This window comes from Bubalus bubalis, chromosome 6 (genome assembly GCF_019923935.1).
Source record: "Bubalus bubalis isolate 160015118507 breed Murrah chromosome 6, NDDB_SH_1, whole genome shotgun sequence".
Classification (NCBI taxonomy): domain Eukaryota; kingdom Metazoa; phylum Chordata; class Mammalia; order Artiodactyla; family Bovidae; genus Bubalus; species Bubalus bubalis.
This window is the reverse complement of record NC_059162.1, coordinates 49,910,756-49,928,367: the sequence shown is the minus strand read 5'-3', so window position 1 is coordinate 49,928,367 and position 17,612 is coordinate 49,910,756. Positions and strand designations below refer to the sequence as shown.

Sequence of the window (17,612 nt, the reverse complement as noted above, 5' to 3'; positions counted from 1 at the left end):
TGGAATCTGAGTGGGGGTGCACCAGGCACATGAGAATTAGGGGGACAGCTACAAAACCAGCATTTCCTGAGTGTCATCGACAGGGCAGGCACTGTGCTAGCAATTCTGTGAGCATTAACTCATTAAAGCCCTACTTCTCCCATTTCCTGTTAAGGAAATTGAGCTCCAGAGAATTTAAGGAACTTGCCCCAAAGTCACACAATCATGAGGAAATGGCTAAGATGGGGCTGTGTATCTGTATTAGTTTCCTAGGGCTGCTGTAACAAGTAACCACAAACTTGATGGCTTTAAAATAGAAACATATTCTCTGACAGTTCAGGAGGCTAGGAGTCCAAAATCAAGGTGTCCCAGGTCTACGTGCTCTCCGAAGGCTCTAAGGTGGGATCCTTCCTTGCCTCTTCCTACCCTAGCCAGCGGTGGCTGCTGGCGATCCTCAGTGTTCCTAAGCCTATGCACACATCAACCCCAATCTGTCTCTGTCATCGCTTGGCATGCTCCCTGTGTGTCCAAACTCCCCTCTTCTTATAAGACATCAGTCATTGGATTGTTGTTTAGTTGTGTCTAACTCTTGTGACCCCATGGACTGTAGCCCACCAGGCTCCTCTATCCATGGAATTTCCCAGGCAAGAATACTACCATGGGTTGCCATTTCCTTCTCCAGGGATTTTCCTGACCTGGCGATTGAACCTGCAACTCCTGCTTGGCAGGAGGATTCTTTACCACTGAGCCACTTGGGAAGCTCAGTCATTGGATAGGCTTACCCTAACCCAGCACAACCTCACCTTAATTTGATCACATCTCCAGTGATTTTCTTTCCAAATGCAGTTACTTTTGCAGGTACTGGTGTGTTAGGACAGATGTCTTGGGACTTCAACACATCTTTTGGGGGTACACAGTTCAACCCATGACAGCAATCTAGCACCCTCTTCAAGGCACTCAGCTGTTCTACCACAAAAGAACCTTCCAGCCTAAGGAAAGGCAAAGACCCAGGGCAGCAGGAAAAGCCATCATGGAAAAGTTTGTGAGTAAGGTGGATGGCAGGAGATGAGGTTAGCGATAGGCCACACGGGGAGGGCCGTGAAGCCCAGTTACAAAGCTGATTCTGGTCAGAGGCCATGGCTTCAATCCTTGCTTACATGTCAGTTCTCATCTCTTCACCGCCTCTCTGACTGATTGGGATCTCAGAAGAGTCCTCTTTCTTCAGCCAAGGATGAAGGCTGCAGCAAAGAACAAGAATGTGAACCTGCCATATCCCACTTACAGGCCAGACCAGGCTCCCTCGAGCACCTCCAGAAGGCAGCCCAGGCTTCGACCTTGATTCAAACCATCAAGTTCAGGAGTGTAGGGAGAATTCGCTTCTGACCTGGGACACTGACAAAATACATCTCAGGCTGTCCTGGCAATGTCTGGCCTGAGGAGTTATCCACACAAACCCCAGGTAAGAGCAGTCAGGACTCTAGCTGTTTCCACACACCTGCTCACCCAGCAGAGCTGAAGATGCTAACGTGACAAGAGAGACGCTGCTACTCAGAGCAGACAGGTCTACCCAACGAGATGCCGAAATATGTCTGGACTGCGCAGTGTTGCAACAGCATCATCTCTGAGATTGTGCAAGAACACACAATTTGCACAAGGACTCACTGCTATGTCATTAGGCAAGGTCAAGGTGATGCTGATGACCCATGACTGCATCATGGAAGTGTTGGCATGAAAAGATGAGATTTTTGTTGAAAGCCTGCTACACACTGTTCAGAAGTGAAACACGGGTAGTGTATGTGTATACAGCCTAGAGGAGGGGTCTGGTCTGCAAACCTTTTCTGTCAAGGTCCAGATAGTAAACAGTTCAGCTTTGCTACCTATTCTGCCATAACTATTCAACTCCACCTCATAGTGAGAAAGTGGTGATGCGCCAATGAATGGATGTGGCTGTGTTTCAATAAAATTTATGCATACTGAAATTTGAATTTTACAACTTTTACACTCTTCTTTAAAAACAAAAAACAAACATGTAGAAACATAAAATCTATTTTAGCTTGTGGACTACAGCAATAGACAGCAGGCTAGATTTGGTCCCAGGCTGTAGTTTTCCGACTGTCCCCTGCACACCCCCGCTGCCCCACCCCCCAGGCTAACGCTATCCCCAGATGCTTAACTTAACATCACTGTGGTACCATGGTCTTCAATTGAAAATCTCCCTTCTGCCCCTAAAATCCTTACTGACTTCTGGCAAGATGCCAGGCACTGTGTGAACTCTGGATTTCCCCCTGGCTGCTTCTCCATCACCACCCCCATTTAAGTCCTGCCAGGAACTGTCAACTCACCTCATACAATGACTCTTAATTCTATCTCTAAAAGGCCTCCAGCACCTGCCCTGACTTTCCATTCCCACTGTCACTATCCCAGGTTAAGTTGGCCACGGTATACATATATCCTCTCCATTCAGGTTAGGCTCTTGATGACACTTTCTTCCTACCCAGCCTGACTTGACTGAACAATTACTAACACACAGAATCTGCCCCCAAACTATCTGCTGAATGAACTAAAGCAGTAAAAATACCCCCAAGCTCAGCACTCTCTCCATCTGGTCAGCAGTCTGATGTGGCCCATCTCAAAACCAAAAATCTCCCTTAGTGAGATGGCAGTACTTAAGGCTTCAGTTTGCTTTTTTAAAGTCAGGCTCGGTGAGGTATAATTTGCAAATACTAAAAGTCACCCCTTTCTGTACAGTTCTATGCGATCTGAAACAACCCCAATCAAAGTATTTCTATCATTCCCCCAAAGTTGCCTTATTCCCTTCTGCAGTCGACCCCCCACCCCTTCAACCACTGCTCTGTTCTCGGTACTGTAAGGTTTTATCTGCATCCAACGGTCCAATCCTTCTTAATGCTGAAGAGGATGTCACCGTGTGGGTCTGCAGTTTATCCGCTCAGCAGTCAAGACACTGGCGCTGTTTCCAGTTTTTGTCAGTTAGAAATGATGTCACTATAGACACTAACATACAGATTTCTAAACAGACATATGTTTTCATGATGAAGGTTCACTTTTTATAAATGGCCATATTTTCACAGACCTGCAGGATAGGATTCCATGAAATGAAAGAATATCCTCCATGCCTATTCTTCTCACCCTGCCTCAGGAATCTTTCAAAACCGTAGTAACATTAAGCCTCCCAGGAATATTTGTAGAGAAGGTTTTGGGGTGGAGTGGGAGGAGCTGGATGGGAGCTGTCTTTCCTTGCTCCCAGGATGAGCCCCAGGGCTGTTTCCCATTCACTGCTGGCAGTGTTTGATCTTCTGGTCCACGGGGCGGCACTGGCTCTCTGGATGTGCACACTCAGGCAAAAACCTGCAGAGCCAGCCAATCAGGCCATTATTTGGTTCGTGTAACTTGTTAAAATCTCACGGAATGTACAGCGTGCCATTGTTTTTGTAAGTCCCTTTCATGACTTTGTGAGCTGGCTAATTCAGAGCAGGCTGGCCTGATTTCCCCTGCTGGAAGAAAAGACCTTCCTCAAAGACAGCTATTTAACCGTGACCATGGCTGCAACCATCTTGAGCACAAAGCGGGGATGGGGGCTGCAGCCTTGCCGCCCCTGCCCCCACCGCGGCCCCCACAGCCCGGGGCACTTATTCTTGGCGCTGGAATTCACATAATTACTCCTCTTTTAATCTGCTGGGTGACCTAATGTAGCCCTGGCCAGCCGACTGCAGGAAATGGTCTTGTGAGATCTGAGCCTTGGGCAGACTGTCAAGTCTGTAAGCCCCTCTTAGAAAGAGCATTTTGGAGCATTAACCCCATAAAGGATGGGGCTCCAAGTGGCTCTAGGCTCCTAAGTAGTCAGTACACACCCAGAGGAAGAAGTCCAAGGGCTCTGGTCTCCTCTCCAGGGTAAGGCTCCAGTCCCGTCCCTTCATCTAACCTGCAAAGCAAGCTCAGAAACTGCAGATGTCTTAGAAAAGCTCACAAGTGGCTCCAGCAAAAGTCCACAAGGGCTGACGACAAAAGAAAAGGCTATTCATTCACTAGGGAGCTCATGGGAACAAAAGGCTACACTCTGTCCTGACACTTGCGGAGTCAGAAGAGCTGTTTGGTCCGCAGGCACTGTGCTATTTACAACCTGGCCTTGCCTATATAACCTTGGTTAATTTGAGAAGAGTCTCCCCAATGTCTTCCCTACTATGCTATTATTATATTTATTTTCCAATTTGTCTTTCTTAAGGACAATTTATTTTAAAACAAAAAATCTATAATAAACATTTCTTCTAAAAGGAAAATCACAAATTTATAATGAAAATTTCTTCTTAAAAAAATCACCCAGCTCTGCTGTAGCTAATCAGCTCCTTTCCTAAAAATATATACTTTTAAGTCTCTCTCAGAAAAGAGACTCTATTAATATAACTGTAAGGCTATGTGTGAAGAAGCTAGAAAGAATTAGAATCTTCAGTCTAAAAGGAAGATAAGTATAAAGGGAGAAAAGACAGGAAATACTATAAACTGATAAAACTTAGGGTATGTGAGTGTGTGTGTGTGTCGGGGCAACTCCTGAAGGTTAAAGAAGTAGCCCCAGGAAAACATGAAAAGAATGATACAGAGTGAAAATGGAAGCAGGTTTCACAGGTTCAAGAAGGGGTTACAGAAGTGAAAGTGTGTGGATTATAATAGCAAACGCAGGAGTGTCGGGGGAATCTCCAATCTTTTGAGGTAATATGATGGGTGGGCCATTATTATCTGTCACATCCTTGGTCTTCATGTCGGAGGCACAACATAAAATGCCACCCTTGTTCCAACTAATGTGGCAGTTTTATGATCAAGAGTGACAGATTAAGAAGCCCTGACCAAAACCCTGCCCCCTCCAGCTTGCCATAGGCTTTATTGTGGTTCATCTGCCAGTCGTGTCTGACTCCCTGCAACCCCACGGACACCAGGCCTCCCCTTCCCTCACCATCTCCTGGAGTTTGCCCAAGTTCATGTTCACTGCATTGGTTCCAGTCATCTCATCCTCTGACACCCTCTTCTCCTTCTGCCGTCAATCTTTCTCAGCATCAGGGACTTTTCCAATGAGTTGTCTGTTCGTATCAGATGACCAAAATACTGGAGCTTCAGCTTCAGCATCAGTTCAGGGTTGATCTCCCTTAAGATGACTGGTTTGATCTTGCTGTCTAAGGGACTTTTGGGTCTTCTCCAGCACCACAGTTGGAAAGCATCAATTCTTTGGCATTCTACCTTCTTTATGGTCTAGCTCTCACAACCATACATGACCACTGAGAAGACCATAGCCTTGACTATACGGACCTTTGTAGGCAGAGTAATGTCTCTGCTTTTCAACATACTGTCTAGGTTCCTGCCAAGAAGCAATTGTCCTCTGATTTCATGGCTGCAGTCACAGTCCACAGTGATTTTGGAGCCCAAGAAGAGGCAATCTGTCACTATTTCCACCTTTCCCCTTCTATGTGCTGTGCAGTAATGGGGCCGGGTGCCATCATCTTAGTTTTATTAATATTTAGTCTTAAACTGGCTCTTTCACACTCCTCCTTCACGCTCATCAAGAGGCTCTTTAGTTCCTCATAGTTTTCTGCCATTAGAGGGCTATCATCTGCATCAGTTCCGTTTGCTTCAGTCGCTCAGTTGTGTCTGACTCTTTGCGACCCCATGGACTGCAGCAAACCAGGCTTTCCTGTCCATCACCAACTCCTGGAGCTTGCTCAAACTCATGTCCATCAAATTGGTGGTGCCATCCAACCATCGCATCTTCTGTCATCCTATTCTCCTCCTGCCTTCAATCTTTCCCAGCATCAGGGTCTTTTCCAATGAGTCAGTTCTTCGCATCAGGAGGCCAAAGTATTGGGAGTTTCAGCTTCAGCATCAGGCCTTCCAATGAATATTCAGGACTGATTTCCTTTAGGATGGACTGGTTGGATCTCCTTGCTGTCCAAGCGACTCTCAACAGTCTTCTCCAACACCACAGTTTAAAAGCATCAATTCTTCAGCACTCAGCTTTCTTTACAGTCCAGCTCTCACATCCATAGATGACTATTGGAGAAACCATAGCTTTGACTAGATGAACTTTTGTTGTCAAAGTAATGTCTCTGCTTTTTAATATGCTGTCTAGGTGGGTCACAGCATTTCTTCCAAGGAGCAAGCATCTTTTAATTTCATTGCTGCGGTCACCATCTGCAGTGATTTTGGAACCCAAGTAAATAAAGTCTGTCACTGTTTCCATTGTTTCCCCATCTATCTGCCATGAAGTGATGGGACTAGATATCATGATCTTCGTTTTTTTGAATGTTGAGTTTTAAGCCAGCTTTTTCACTCTCCTCTTTCATCAAGAGACTCTTTAGTTCCTCTTCACTTTCTGCCATAAGGGTGGTGTCATCTGCATATCTGAGGTTATTGATATTTCTCCTGGCAATCTTGTTTCTAGCTTGTGCTTCATCCAGCCCAGCATTTTTCATGAGGTACTCTGCATATAAGTTAAATAAGCAGGATGACAATATACAGCCTTGACATACTCCTTTCCCAATTTGGAACCAGTCTATTGTTCCATGTCTGGTTCTAACTGTTGCTTCTTGACCTGCATACAGATTTCTCAGGAGGCAGGTAAGAAGTTCTGGTATTCTCATCTCTTGAAGAATTTTCCAGTTTGTTGTGATCCACACAGTCAAAGACTGGCGTAGTCAATAAAGCAGAAGTAAATGTTTTTCTGGAATTCTTTTGCTTTTTCAATGATCCAATGGATGTTGGCAATTTGATCTCTGGTTCCTCTACCTTTTATAAATCTAACTTGAACATCTGGAAGTTCTTGGTTCATGCACTGTTGGAGCCTAGCTTGGAGAATTTTGAGCATTACATTGCTAGCATGTGCGATGAGTGCAATTGTGCAGTTTTTGAACAGTCTTTGGCATCATCTGCAAATCTGTGATTATTGATTTCCTCCTACCTATCTTGATTCCAGCTTGTAACTTATCGAGCCCAGCATTTCCCATGAAGTGCTCAGTGTATAGGCTAAACAAACAGGGTAACAGCAGACAACCCTGTCATACTCCTTTCTTGATCTTGAACCAATCAGTTGTCCCATACAGGTTTCTAAGTGTTGCTTTTTGATCCGTAAACAGGTTTCTCAGGAGACGGTAAGACGGTCTGGTACTTTCATCTCTTTAAGAGCTTTCCACAGTTTGTCATGATACATGCAGTCAAAGGCTTAGCATAGCTGGGAAACAGAGATAGATGTTTTCCTGAAATTCCCTTGCTTTCTCTATAATCCAGCGAATGTTGGCAATTTGATCTCTAGTTCCTCTTCCTTTTCTAAACCCAGCTTTGACATCTGGAAGTTCTTGGTTAGCGTAATACTGAAGCCTAGCATGCAAGATTTTAAGCATGACCTCACTAGCATGGGAGATGAGTGCAATTGTCCGATGATTAGCACATTCGTTGGTACTACCCTTCTTGGAAATTGGGATGAGGACTGACCTTTTCCAATCCTGCAGCCATTGCTGGGTCTTCCAGATTTGCTGACATAATGAACGCAAAACCTTGATGGCATCATCCTTTAGGGATTTGAATAGTTCTGCTGGTATTTCATTGCATCCACCAGCTTTATGAAAGCAATGCTTCTTAAGGCCCACTTGACTTTGCACTCCAGAATGTCTGGCTCTGGGTAACTAACTACACCATCATAGTAATCCAGTTCATTAAGATCTTTTTTTTTTTTTTAATACAGTTCTTCTGTCACAAGCCTAAAAGTGTGGAACTAGAAGGGACACTGGCCCATCCCCTGGTTTTCTAGTTGTGGGGAAAATGGAACTGATCTTGGGTGGCTTCAGTCTGCAGTGGCTTGAAGCAGGGTTCTTGTTCCTGGCTAGAGACTGAGGTCAGGACACAGCAGTGAGAGCACTGAATCCCAGCCTCTAGACCACCAGGGATAGTGGCCAGTGACAAGGCCCTGGCCTGTCGGCTTTGTAGAAATGAATTTCCACAGAGAGACAGAAAGTAGTAAAACAAGTAAAATGTTTATTAGTAGGAAAAGGTATGTGTGAATAGACTTACATGGGTGGACTCAGAGCTGCACCCACGTGGTGGTTTGAATCACTTATATGGGGCACTTCTGCCGGGTTTCCTCTGGCCAGTCATCTCGCTTTGCCTGGTTCGAGTCTGTATTCCGTTTATCTTGGGGTCTTCTCCTGTGTGTGTGCATCTCTTAGCCAAAATGGTTTCTAGAGAAGAGGCCTTATGGGTAGGTTGACATCACCTACTATGGCATGATGCCTCTTTCTGTTTTGACCTCCAAGGAGCTTTATTTTGAAAATGAGGGCTACGGGGTCTCTGTACTATCTTATCTGGGCAGGGCTCAGTGTTCTCTTTCCTCCTGTGCCCCAACAGGGGACAAACTCCAGTTGCTTAGCCTGGGGCCCATCTATCTCCTGCCTCAGAAGCCATAGGGCAAAGGGGGTAAGTCCAAGGTCATGCTGCTAATTAGACAAGAATGTGAGACAGGCTGCCCTCCCTGGAGATTTTAGGGGCTATGTAACTTGGAGTCTCCTACTGGAATGCTATCTGGGAAGGACAGCACACTGAGCTATTACCATGTATTCATATTTCAGTACAATTATTTTTATCAAATGTTCTAAACAGTTACCTGACACAGATCTAGGAAACTAGACACAGAGTAAATACTGAAGGCAGTAAAAATATGGCGCAAAAAATAAACAGGAGCAGTAAGCAGGGCTTCCCTGGTAGCTCAGATGGTAAAGAATCTGCCTGCAATGCAGGAGACCCGGGTTCGATCTCTGGGTCAGGAAGATCCCCTGGAGAAGGGAATGGCTGCCCACTCCAGTATTCTTTCCTGGAGAATTCCATGGACAGAGGAGCCTGGCAGGCTGCAATCCTTAGGGTCGCAAAGAGTTGGACACGACTGAGCAACTAACACTTTCACTTTTTCACTTTCAAGCAGGTAAAGCAACCCAGAAGAGAAACTCTACTACACAATTTTGCCTAGGGCTATTTCCTCTAAAAGCTATTTCCTCTGTTAAAAAAAAAAAATTAGTTTTATCTAGGGTAAGGAATGCTAGGTACGCACAGGAAAATTCCAGAGCTTACACCACTAACCAAAGTCACTACCTCAAGAGCAGGAGGAAGGCGCAGCTGCATGGAGGTTTCTGTTTTCCAATCCACAAGAAGGGTGTTGTTCAGATACAGTGAAAGAGAATCAATTATATGTGATTACAGAAAAGTATCTCATGACTATACTTAACAGTTAAAATCAGACCTCGAAGATGATCATCATGTTTCAGGCTCCTGGCTTGGGGGGATGTGGAGAGAAGGAGGGGGATAGAGACACAAGGAAAAGGTAGAAAAAGAAAAAGCTCCCCTCTCTGGTGGTCAGAAAAGTAAAGAGACAGAAACAGAGGAGAATAAAGATTCCAAAATTCCCGGGGGTTCTTTGGATCTACTCAAATTTTCTTATCACATCCAAATAGGGACTTCACCACTTAGGGTAACAAGGTGTCCTTGGGAGGCCCCAGCAGGAGGTCAGCCTGCTGAAGAAATGAAGGACTACCAAACGGTTCTAGAGCTTCCCTGCCACGCACTCTTCTCTCCAGTTCTCACAGAGGTGCTCCTCGTAGCCTGGCAACCGCCCCGCAGGTCCCCTGGCATGCCTCCGTATTGATGTGCAGCAGCGCCAGCTGTGGGGAGTGTTGGGAGGACACAGTACAAACTGGACAGGACTGCACGGTGGACTCCTTCTCCACCCAGCTCTCTCCTGCCGCAACACAGCAGCCCCATCACCCCGTGCGTTAAGGGGTCAGCCTCAGTGTCTCCTTTCCTCTAGACATGAGGAGGTAAGGGTGGCCCCAGACCTTTCTCTCTTAATCTGGGAATTGGAAAAACCAGGTGAATATGGTTAGAAAGTCTCCCAGGTTAAGGGAGACCTGGGACTGTGACTCCCACCTGGATAAGAACGGCAGTCGGCTGGCTACCACTGGTGCTTCTACTGCAAGATGGACTCAGTCAGAGATCTGCTCACTGCCCTCCCCCATTCTCAGGTCAGGAAGAACCTCTAAAACCCTGACTCTCAGAAAGGCCCTACATGATGCAACATACTTGATACAGAATCACTACTTTTCTCAAGGAGACATATTATGTGTACAAAGGGATGATAGGGACGAAAGAGCTCAAAGTCAGGGGGCCAAACTGCATTCACCTTATCTACATCTCTCACCTCCGTCTATCATCTTCAGCCACCCTCCAGGCACTAGGCACCAGCTGGCACCAGTTTACGAGGCCTCTGAGGCATGGCTTGGTCAGAAGCGCTCGAGAGGGTGGCTAAGTTTGAGAAATGCTAGGATGGGACTGCACTGGCCCAAGACAACTGACTCATGGGTCCATTCAGACCTTGAGGCCCAAGGCCTCTCTGGAAGTGTTTTCAGAGCTTTAGTGCCCATGGAGATAAATGAAAATCCCTTATATTTGCTCATTAAGTCCCCAAGCCATATCTCCAAACCAAGGGCAAAATGAGAAAGAAAAAAAAAAAAAAAAACGTGATGAGGGACACGGAAATGTCATCTCTAAAGTTCTGACCAGATTCAGACAAGGTTGATAGCAAAAAGTAAGCTTCAGAAGACCTCAGTGAGTCCCAGAAAAGGGGACTCCTTGAGCCACCACTGGGAGCAGTTCTATCACCGCCAGGCAAAGTGGGGAGCCGGGCAGACAGAAGCACGAACAACCCCAACACCTCTTCTTTTAGTTCCAATTTTTAATAGTATCTTTTATTTGCCTCTTGAAGTCTATACTTCTGATTGAGTTGATGTTCACTGCTCTTTTTAAAATTACTTATTTTTAATTGAAGGATAATTGCTTTATAATATTGTGTTGGTTTCTGCCATACATCAACATGAATCAGCCATAGCTATACATATGTTTCCTCCCTCTTGAGCCTCCCTCCCACTCCTCTAGGTTGTCACAGAGTCCCGGTTTGAGTTCCCTGAGTCATAAAGCAAATTTCCACTGGCTATCTATTTTATATACGGTAGCCAATACCTCTTCTGAGTCAACATGACAACTTGCAATGACCAATTCACGAATGAGATGCAATAGCTTAGAAAATATTAATATTAAAATGAGTCCTTCCCAAAGTCTCTGCTTAGGTTTAGAATTTATCACTGGATTATCTTAAAGGCTGGGACTTTAGTAAAAGAGAAAAACTGAGCTGTGGAGTAGCGAGGAGGGAAATGAGCACAGCCTGAATGAGCCGGCAGCAGGAGAGAGCCAGTTTCTGGGACATGGAACAGAGTGAGTTCTAAAGAGCTGCTGTGATTAACACACTGGAGAATTCTAGGACACACTCTTTTATGTTACAGTCAAGTCAGATCAGAGCATGACAGTGCCCCTAATTCCCTGCAGTGCATAACCCGCACGAAAGCACACGCGATGCACCAGGAGGGACACAGACACACCACTCATAAAGTCCTGACCAGATTCTGACTCGATGGCTCTGTTGGTTTAGGATTACATATTTGCTGCAGTCAAGCTGCAACTCAGGCATAGCCACGGCAGAAGAGACGGGAAACGCAATTCCCACCTCCATTCCAACAAACTTCATTATGACTGCCTCAAGTGACCACATGGTTCTACTAGAGTCTTCTCCTCCAGCAGAAGCTTTAAACCCTCCACCCTCTGGTCTAAAAGGAAGAAATGCCAAAACCCAGGGGCAGGCACAGTCATGGGCACACAGAAAAGCAAGAATAGGCTTAAATGCTCTGAAACCGGGAGGCTGACCTTTGAAAAATAAAGATGAAGTATGGCTCCTAGGGGGCAAGCACTTTAAGTCCTAACTTGTGCCATGATTTCTCCTAAAAATGAATGATACATTTTGTCATGACAGATGAGAGTTCTCTTTTCTGTAGTAGGTGCCGGACATAATTACAGTTCTCAAAAATAGAATAAAACCAAACAAACATACACACCTGAAAACTGGGTGTGTGTGTGCAGAAGCAGGAAGTGAAAGGCATTTTAAAACTTGTTTAGCAGTACTGAGTATTCAGATACATTGAATGTCAGTCCACTGGAAAGTAAAAGAATTACACTGCTCACAGGTACCAACTAGCCAGCGAACAAGAGGGTGGCTACTGAGATGGAGGGGATGGCTCAGAAAGGCTCCCTAGTGGCTCAGTGGTGAAGAATCCACCTGCCAACGCAGGAGACACAGGTTTGATCCCTGATCTGGGAAGATCCCACATGTTGCAGAGCAACTAAGCCCATGCGCTCCAACTTCTGAGCCTGTGCTCTGGAGCCCGGGAGCGGCAACTATTGGACCTGGTGCCCCAGAGCCGGTGTTTCACAACGAGAGAAGCCACCACAATGAAAGGCCTGCACATCGCAACTACAGAGCAGCCCCGACTCACGGCAACTAGAGAAAAGCCGGAGTGCAGCAATGAAGACCCAACCCAGCCAAAAATAAATAAGTAAAATAAAGTCTCATAGAGACCCTTCAGTCCTCCACTGAAGACAAACACAGGTTCACAGTTCCTCGTCTACCATTCCAAAATCCCCAAACTCTGAAAACTGAAAAATTTTAAATAACTCATTTGGCAGCACAACAAACCCTAGCTCATTTGGTGACAAAAACATAATGTGATTTACACAAAATCATCTGTAGTCTATTCATCTCACTTTGTGTGAATATCCTTACATTAAACTGTTGTAGTAATGAGTTTCATTGACTCTAGCCCCCTTTAGAGGTTAGATATATGTACCATATTACCTTTCTAAAAAACTCCAAATTTTTAAAACACATCTGGTTCCCAGGGCTTCAGACAAGGGGGAAAGTTTATAAATATATAACAGCGTGACATAAGAGCCCTGCAAAGATTACTAAAGGCCCAAGAGAGTCAAATTACGTCCTGGTGGTTTCAATCGAACCAGCTTCCTACACAAGCCAGAGGACAACATTGTATTAGAAATGGGAAGCCTGTTACCACAGGGTCCCTACCACATGTTAAATCCCGGGTTCCTACCTTCACATATTCCAGAGTTGGGTCCAGGAGATGCTGATCCCTGAAAAGAGAAAATATAAGCATGAGAACAATTGGGAACAACTCATTCTCACACTGGGTATCTAACATTCTCACACAATGTATCTAACATTATTACACCCTATTCATCCACATTATTAAGATGAGTCCACCTCCCAGACAATATCCACAGCCATGAAGTTAGAAAAGACACGTGTTTTCCTGTAAAATTCAAGCCCCCAACATTAGACTATTTATGGCTAGTAATTCTAGAGTCACTAAAGCATAAAAATCAGCCTAAAAGTCTGAGGTAAAGAGCTGTGAGGAGTAACAGACACACCAATAAAGCAGGGCCCCGCAGCACTCTGGACCAGGCGGCTGTGCCACACCCACCTTGACAGAAAACAGGAGCTCAGGTGGGGAGCACAGCCGCCCAAGGTCACCCAGCACCCAGCTAGGTGAGTTCTGAACCCAGCTCTGCTTCTAAATCCCCTGTGTCTTTTGCTGTCAAGCTGAGCAACTCATTCTAATCTTCTTTGGTACCCCAGTGTTTTTTCTCTCCCCATCTAACGTCTGCTCAGATCTATTATAATACTGTTAGGATTAACCAGACAAGTAAAGTAAACAGCAGCAGTGTCACTGAGGAGGCCGATTTATTACAGTGGAAGAGGATCTTAGGCAAAGGAAGGGAGCGGGCACGTGAGAGCTGCTGCTTCCAATACTGGCGGAGTTAGAGCAAGGTGCCCGCCGTAACACAGGATGTGAGAAGACAGTGCCTTTAGAGACTTAAACTTCACAAAATCAACACGTTCCCCTGAAGAGATGAGATCACTTTTTAAACAGAGTGACTCTGAAGCTGGTGGGGAGGTTGTCAGTATATCTACAGAAAGCACATGGCCCTCAGGAGGCGGGGGATCCCCACCCATAGGCAGCCGCCTCCGGAAGAATGAGCTCAAGCCCAGACCCTCAGGGGCTTGGATACTTCCCTCTGTGGAGAGACCCCGGGGAGACAGTAGCACTTCTCTCCTGAACGGGGGCAGCGGACCCCTGCTGGGACACAAGGAGTGGCTCCCACAGCTCAGGGGCAGCCCGTCTTGTTGTAAAATGGACTCCATCCTCAGAGCTGTTCCTGGACTGGTCTGTCCACTGAGGGTTGCACACAGCCATGCACACAGAGGCAGGCTGGCTTCGCGGACGCTCCTCTAGGCTGTGTGAGCTCATGAGCTTCTGAAATGAGTGCCTTTGTAAGGCCAAAGTACCTGAGAAGGGCTTAAGCTCAGAGTCCCTGGTGCACTTCCACCAAAGAGGAGTATAAATCAGTCTTTCAGAGCCTTAAAACCAAGCATACTCTTTGCCACTAAGCTTGTGTTTGTTCATTAGGCATCTTTTCCCAAAGCGGCTGAGTCTGTCTGCTGTGCTGGGTCACCAGCTCTCCTTCTGCAGTCTGGACATCAAGCTGATGTTTCCAGACTTTGTGACCATGAGACCACATGGAGAGGGACTATAAACTTTGTCAGCAGGGCTTTGGCCAAGCTCCCTTTTAAGTTCTCAAACTCCTGGGTTTCTACTGAAGTAACATTTTAGGCTTATAGGCATCCAGTCTCATGCTAATCATCCAGTCCAGTGGTCTGGCCCTGGGAGTGCAGAAAGATGTTACAGCCACTTGGATGCTGTTTCTCATCTTTTTAAAGTGTTTATTTTTAGGTATGTTCTAAAATGTCCATTATATACACTCATACATGTGTGTCTTGATGCATGGATAACAGTGTAGGTGTGTGCTGTTTATAGCAATGATTTGGTCCTGGGAATCTCTCCACACTAAATAATTGAGGACTCTGAAAAATTTTGTTCATGTGGGTTATATCTACTGATTACTGATACTAGAAATTAAACCTGAGAAATTTTCAAGGTGTTTGTGAATTCACACTTTAAAGGTAAATCCATTAAAATATTTACATAAATAACATTTTTATGAAAAACATGTTTTTATAGCAAAAATTTAGTGAGAATAGTGACACTGTCCTATTTTTGCAGATCTTTTTAACATCTGGTTTACTAGAGGACGGAGAAGGCAATGGCATCCCACTCCAGTACTCTTGCCTGGAAAATCCCATGGACGGAGGAGCCTGGTAGGCTGCAGTCTATGGGGTCGCTAAGAGTCGGGCACAACTGAAGCGACTTAGCAGCAGCAGCAGCAGCTTACTAGAAGACACCTGAATTCTCATATCTACTTCTGCATTCAAAATGTTGTGATATGTTTTGGTTGAAACAAATGAAGAAAATCCACCCTCATGAAGTTATGTAATTGAAAAGGGAGGGATACTTTAATAGGTTTTTCATATAATTATGGATGTTCTACTTTAAGAACATACCAAACCTTGACAAGTAATAATTTCTTAAAGGTTAGCTGTGGACTCTGAGGCCATATCTCTTACTCTTTTCCATCTGTCCTGCACTTTGAATGGATCTTTTGTCCATGTCTGATTCTTTAAACACTATTCTGGAAAATACTGGTTCACTGAGTTATGCAGATCTGCCAAATTTTGACCCAATTCATTATAATGTAAAAAAAAAAAATCACATTTGTTAATATCATCACTAATCTCGTTAGAAGTTACTGCCTATAGGAAGTAACTGTCAAGCTCATGGTGGAGGATTCCATGAGTCTTCTAAAATTTTAATTTTTCACTGGAATTTTTTCATTGGCAACTAACAAGGTCAAATATTTTCCCTGAGCTTCATTTCACTCATTTTGGAGGAAATAGCTTCCAAATACCAAGACCACATAGTCATGATCTGTAATTTTAACTTTTTTTAGGTGTTCAAAGGTCATTCTTTTAATAAATTCTTTTTAGAACTTTGCCCAGGATCTGCTCTTCTCACCAGATTTACCTGTAAAAATCCTTTTCCTTTTACCTTCGAAAGCTGAAATATTCCTCTCTCTCTCTTTTCTAGAGATAGACCTGAAAACTGAGCTCCTTCTATCAGGACAGACCCCTCAAGCTCTACTGGGCAGGGAGTGTTGTAACCAACACGGATCAGGCTGGGCGCTGTGTCTGGGTGGCTCCTGAGGTAGCCCCAGCTGCAGTCAGAAGGGTCCCCATTCAGAGTGGGGTCACCTCCAGGCAGGGTGGCCCTTGTGAGACAGGCTAGGACCTGGGACCCTTTACTCCAAGTGTTTGTATCCAGATAAATTTCACCTGGAGCAACAGAATACAAAGAAACCATAAGGAACTAAAAATAACTGCATCCACCCAGGGTTGGGGCAGGTCCTGAATAGCACGTTACAAAAAGGCCAAAATTCAGCTGCCATTTCTGGGCTGCTGGGAGCAAAAGCAGCACGCTGCGCATGTCCTCTGCACCCAACAGGGCCAAGGGGGTTGGAAGATCATCTGCATCACCCTCTAGCCCAACCCACCAAGCTTTCCTTCCCCTCACCCCATTTACAGGACCAGCTCTCCCCCACCGGGGGCTGGTGAGCAAGGGCGCCTGTTACTTGTTTTCACTCCCTCCTGTGGCATCAGAAGAACCCTGCCAGAAATCCTTGGCTGACCTCTTATCAGTTTCTATTGGTTAAAGAGTCCAAGGACCCAGCTCAGTAACATACCTGCTCTCCCTACCACCCTGCTCTCCTGCCCAGTGACCCCAGCACAAAGGAGCCTGGGGTGTTCTCCCAAGCATCCCCCCAGGCTTGCATGGACTTCAGTGTTCCCATTTGATCCTCCACCACACACACTTCTCTTGGCAGAAGAGAAGGAAACAGGAGGTGCTGGTTAGGGATAAAAACTGAAGTCTCCTCCTGACCCCACCCTCAACTGAACCCTACTAAGAGAGTTCTGTTCATTCTGTAAGCAGAACAGTGTGTGAGTGCTAAGTCGCTTCAGTTGTGTCCGACTCTTTGCGACCTTATGGACTGCAGACCGCCAGGCTCCTCTGTCGATGGGGATTCTCCAGGCAAGAATACTGGAGTGGGTTGCCATTTCCTTCTCCAAGGGATCTTCCCAACCCAGGGATCAAACCCGTGTCTGCTGTGGTTCCTGCACTGCAGGCAGATTGCATTCTTCTGCTCACCCTTTTCAGAGAGGCAAGGGAGGGAAGACAAAGAGAGTACGTTATAAATCCAAAAGCCTTAAAAATCATTGCCTTGAACCAAATTAACAGTATATTGGGTTGGCCAAAAGGTTCGTCAGGGTTTTCTGTACCATCTTACAGAAAAACTCAAGCAAACTTTTTAGCCAACCCAAATATTTTAATGTAGAAGTGCTGTGTCTCCTTTCTCAGCCAGCCTAACCCTAACTCTAATCCATCTAACCACAAAGAAGACATAAGCTAGAAACATAGCAGTTGGCCCTGTAGCCCCAGCCTCTAATTTGAAATAGAATATCCAATTATTCATATAAGACTGCACAGCAAACACTCCTTAAACCACATCTTTATACTCTCCAACAGAGTTCACTAGAAAACAAACAGAGAAACTTGGCAATATAAATGAAAAGCTTTTTTAATCTTTTTTTTTTTTTTTTTTTTTGCTTATGCCAGTTATGAATCCCCACCCATGTGAATCCATGATGTTGTGTGCATCTCTACCCCTGAGAGTCTGGTGGG

The 17,612-nt window shown here is 45.3% G+C and overlaps 1 protein-coding gene across 5 annotated transcripts in view; it reads right to left on the bottom strand.

The window, feature by feature from the left end:
* Window positions 1–17,612, bottom strand: part of BCAR3 (BCAR3 adaptor protein, NSP family member) — a 152,504-nt gene that overhangs the window by 77,303 nt on the left and 57,589 nt on the right. For all 5 annotated transcript variants that reach the window (XM_025288236.3, XM_044944666.2, XM_025288235.3 and 2 more), the window contains exon 3: window positions 13,011–13,050. In XM_025288236.3, the coding sequence (XP_025144021.2) occupies window positions 13,011–13,050 (40 nt within the window). The remainder of the gene's footprint in view (window positions 1–13,010; window positions 13,051–17,612) is intronic.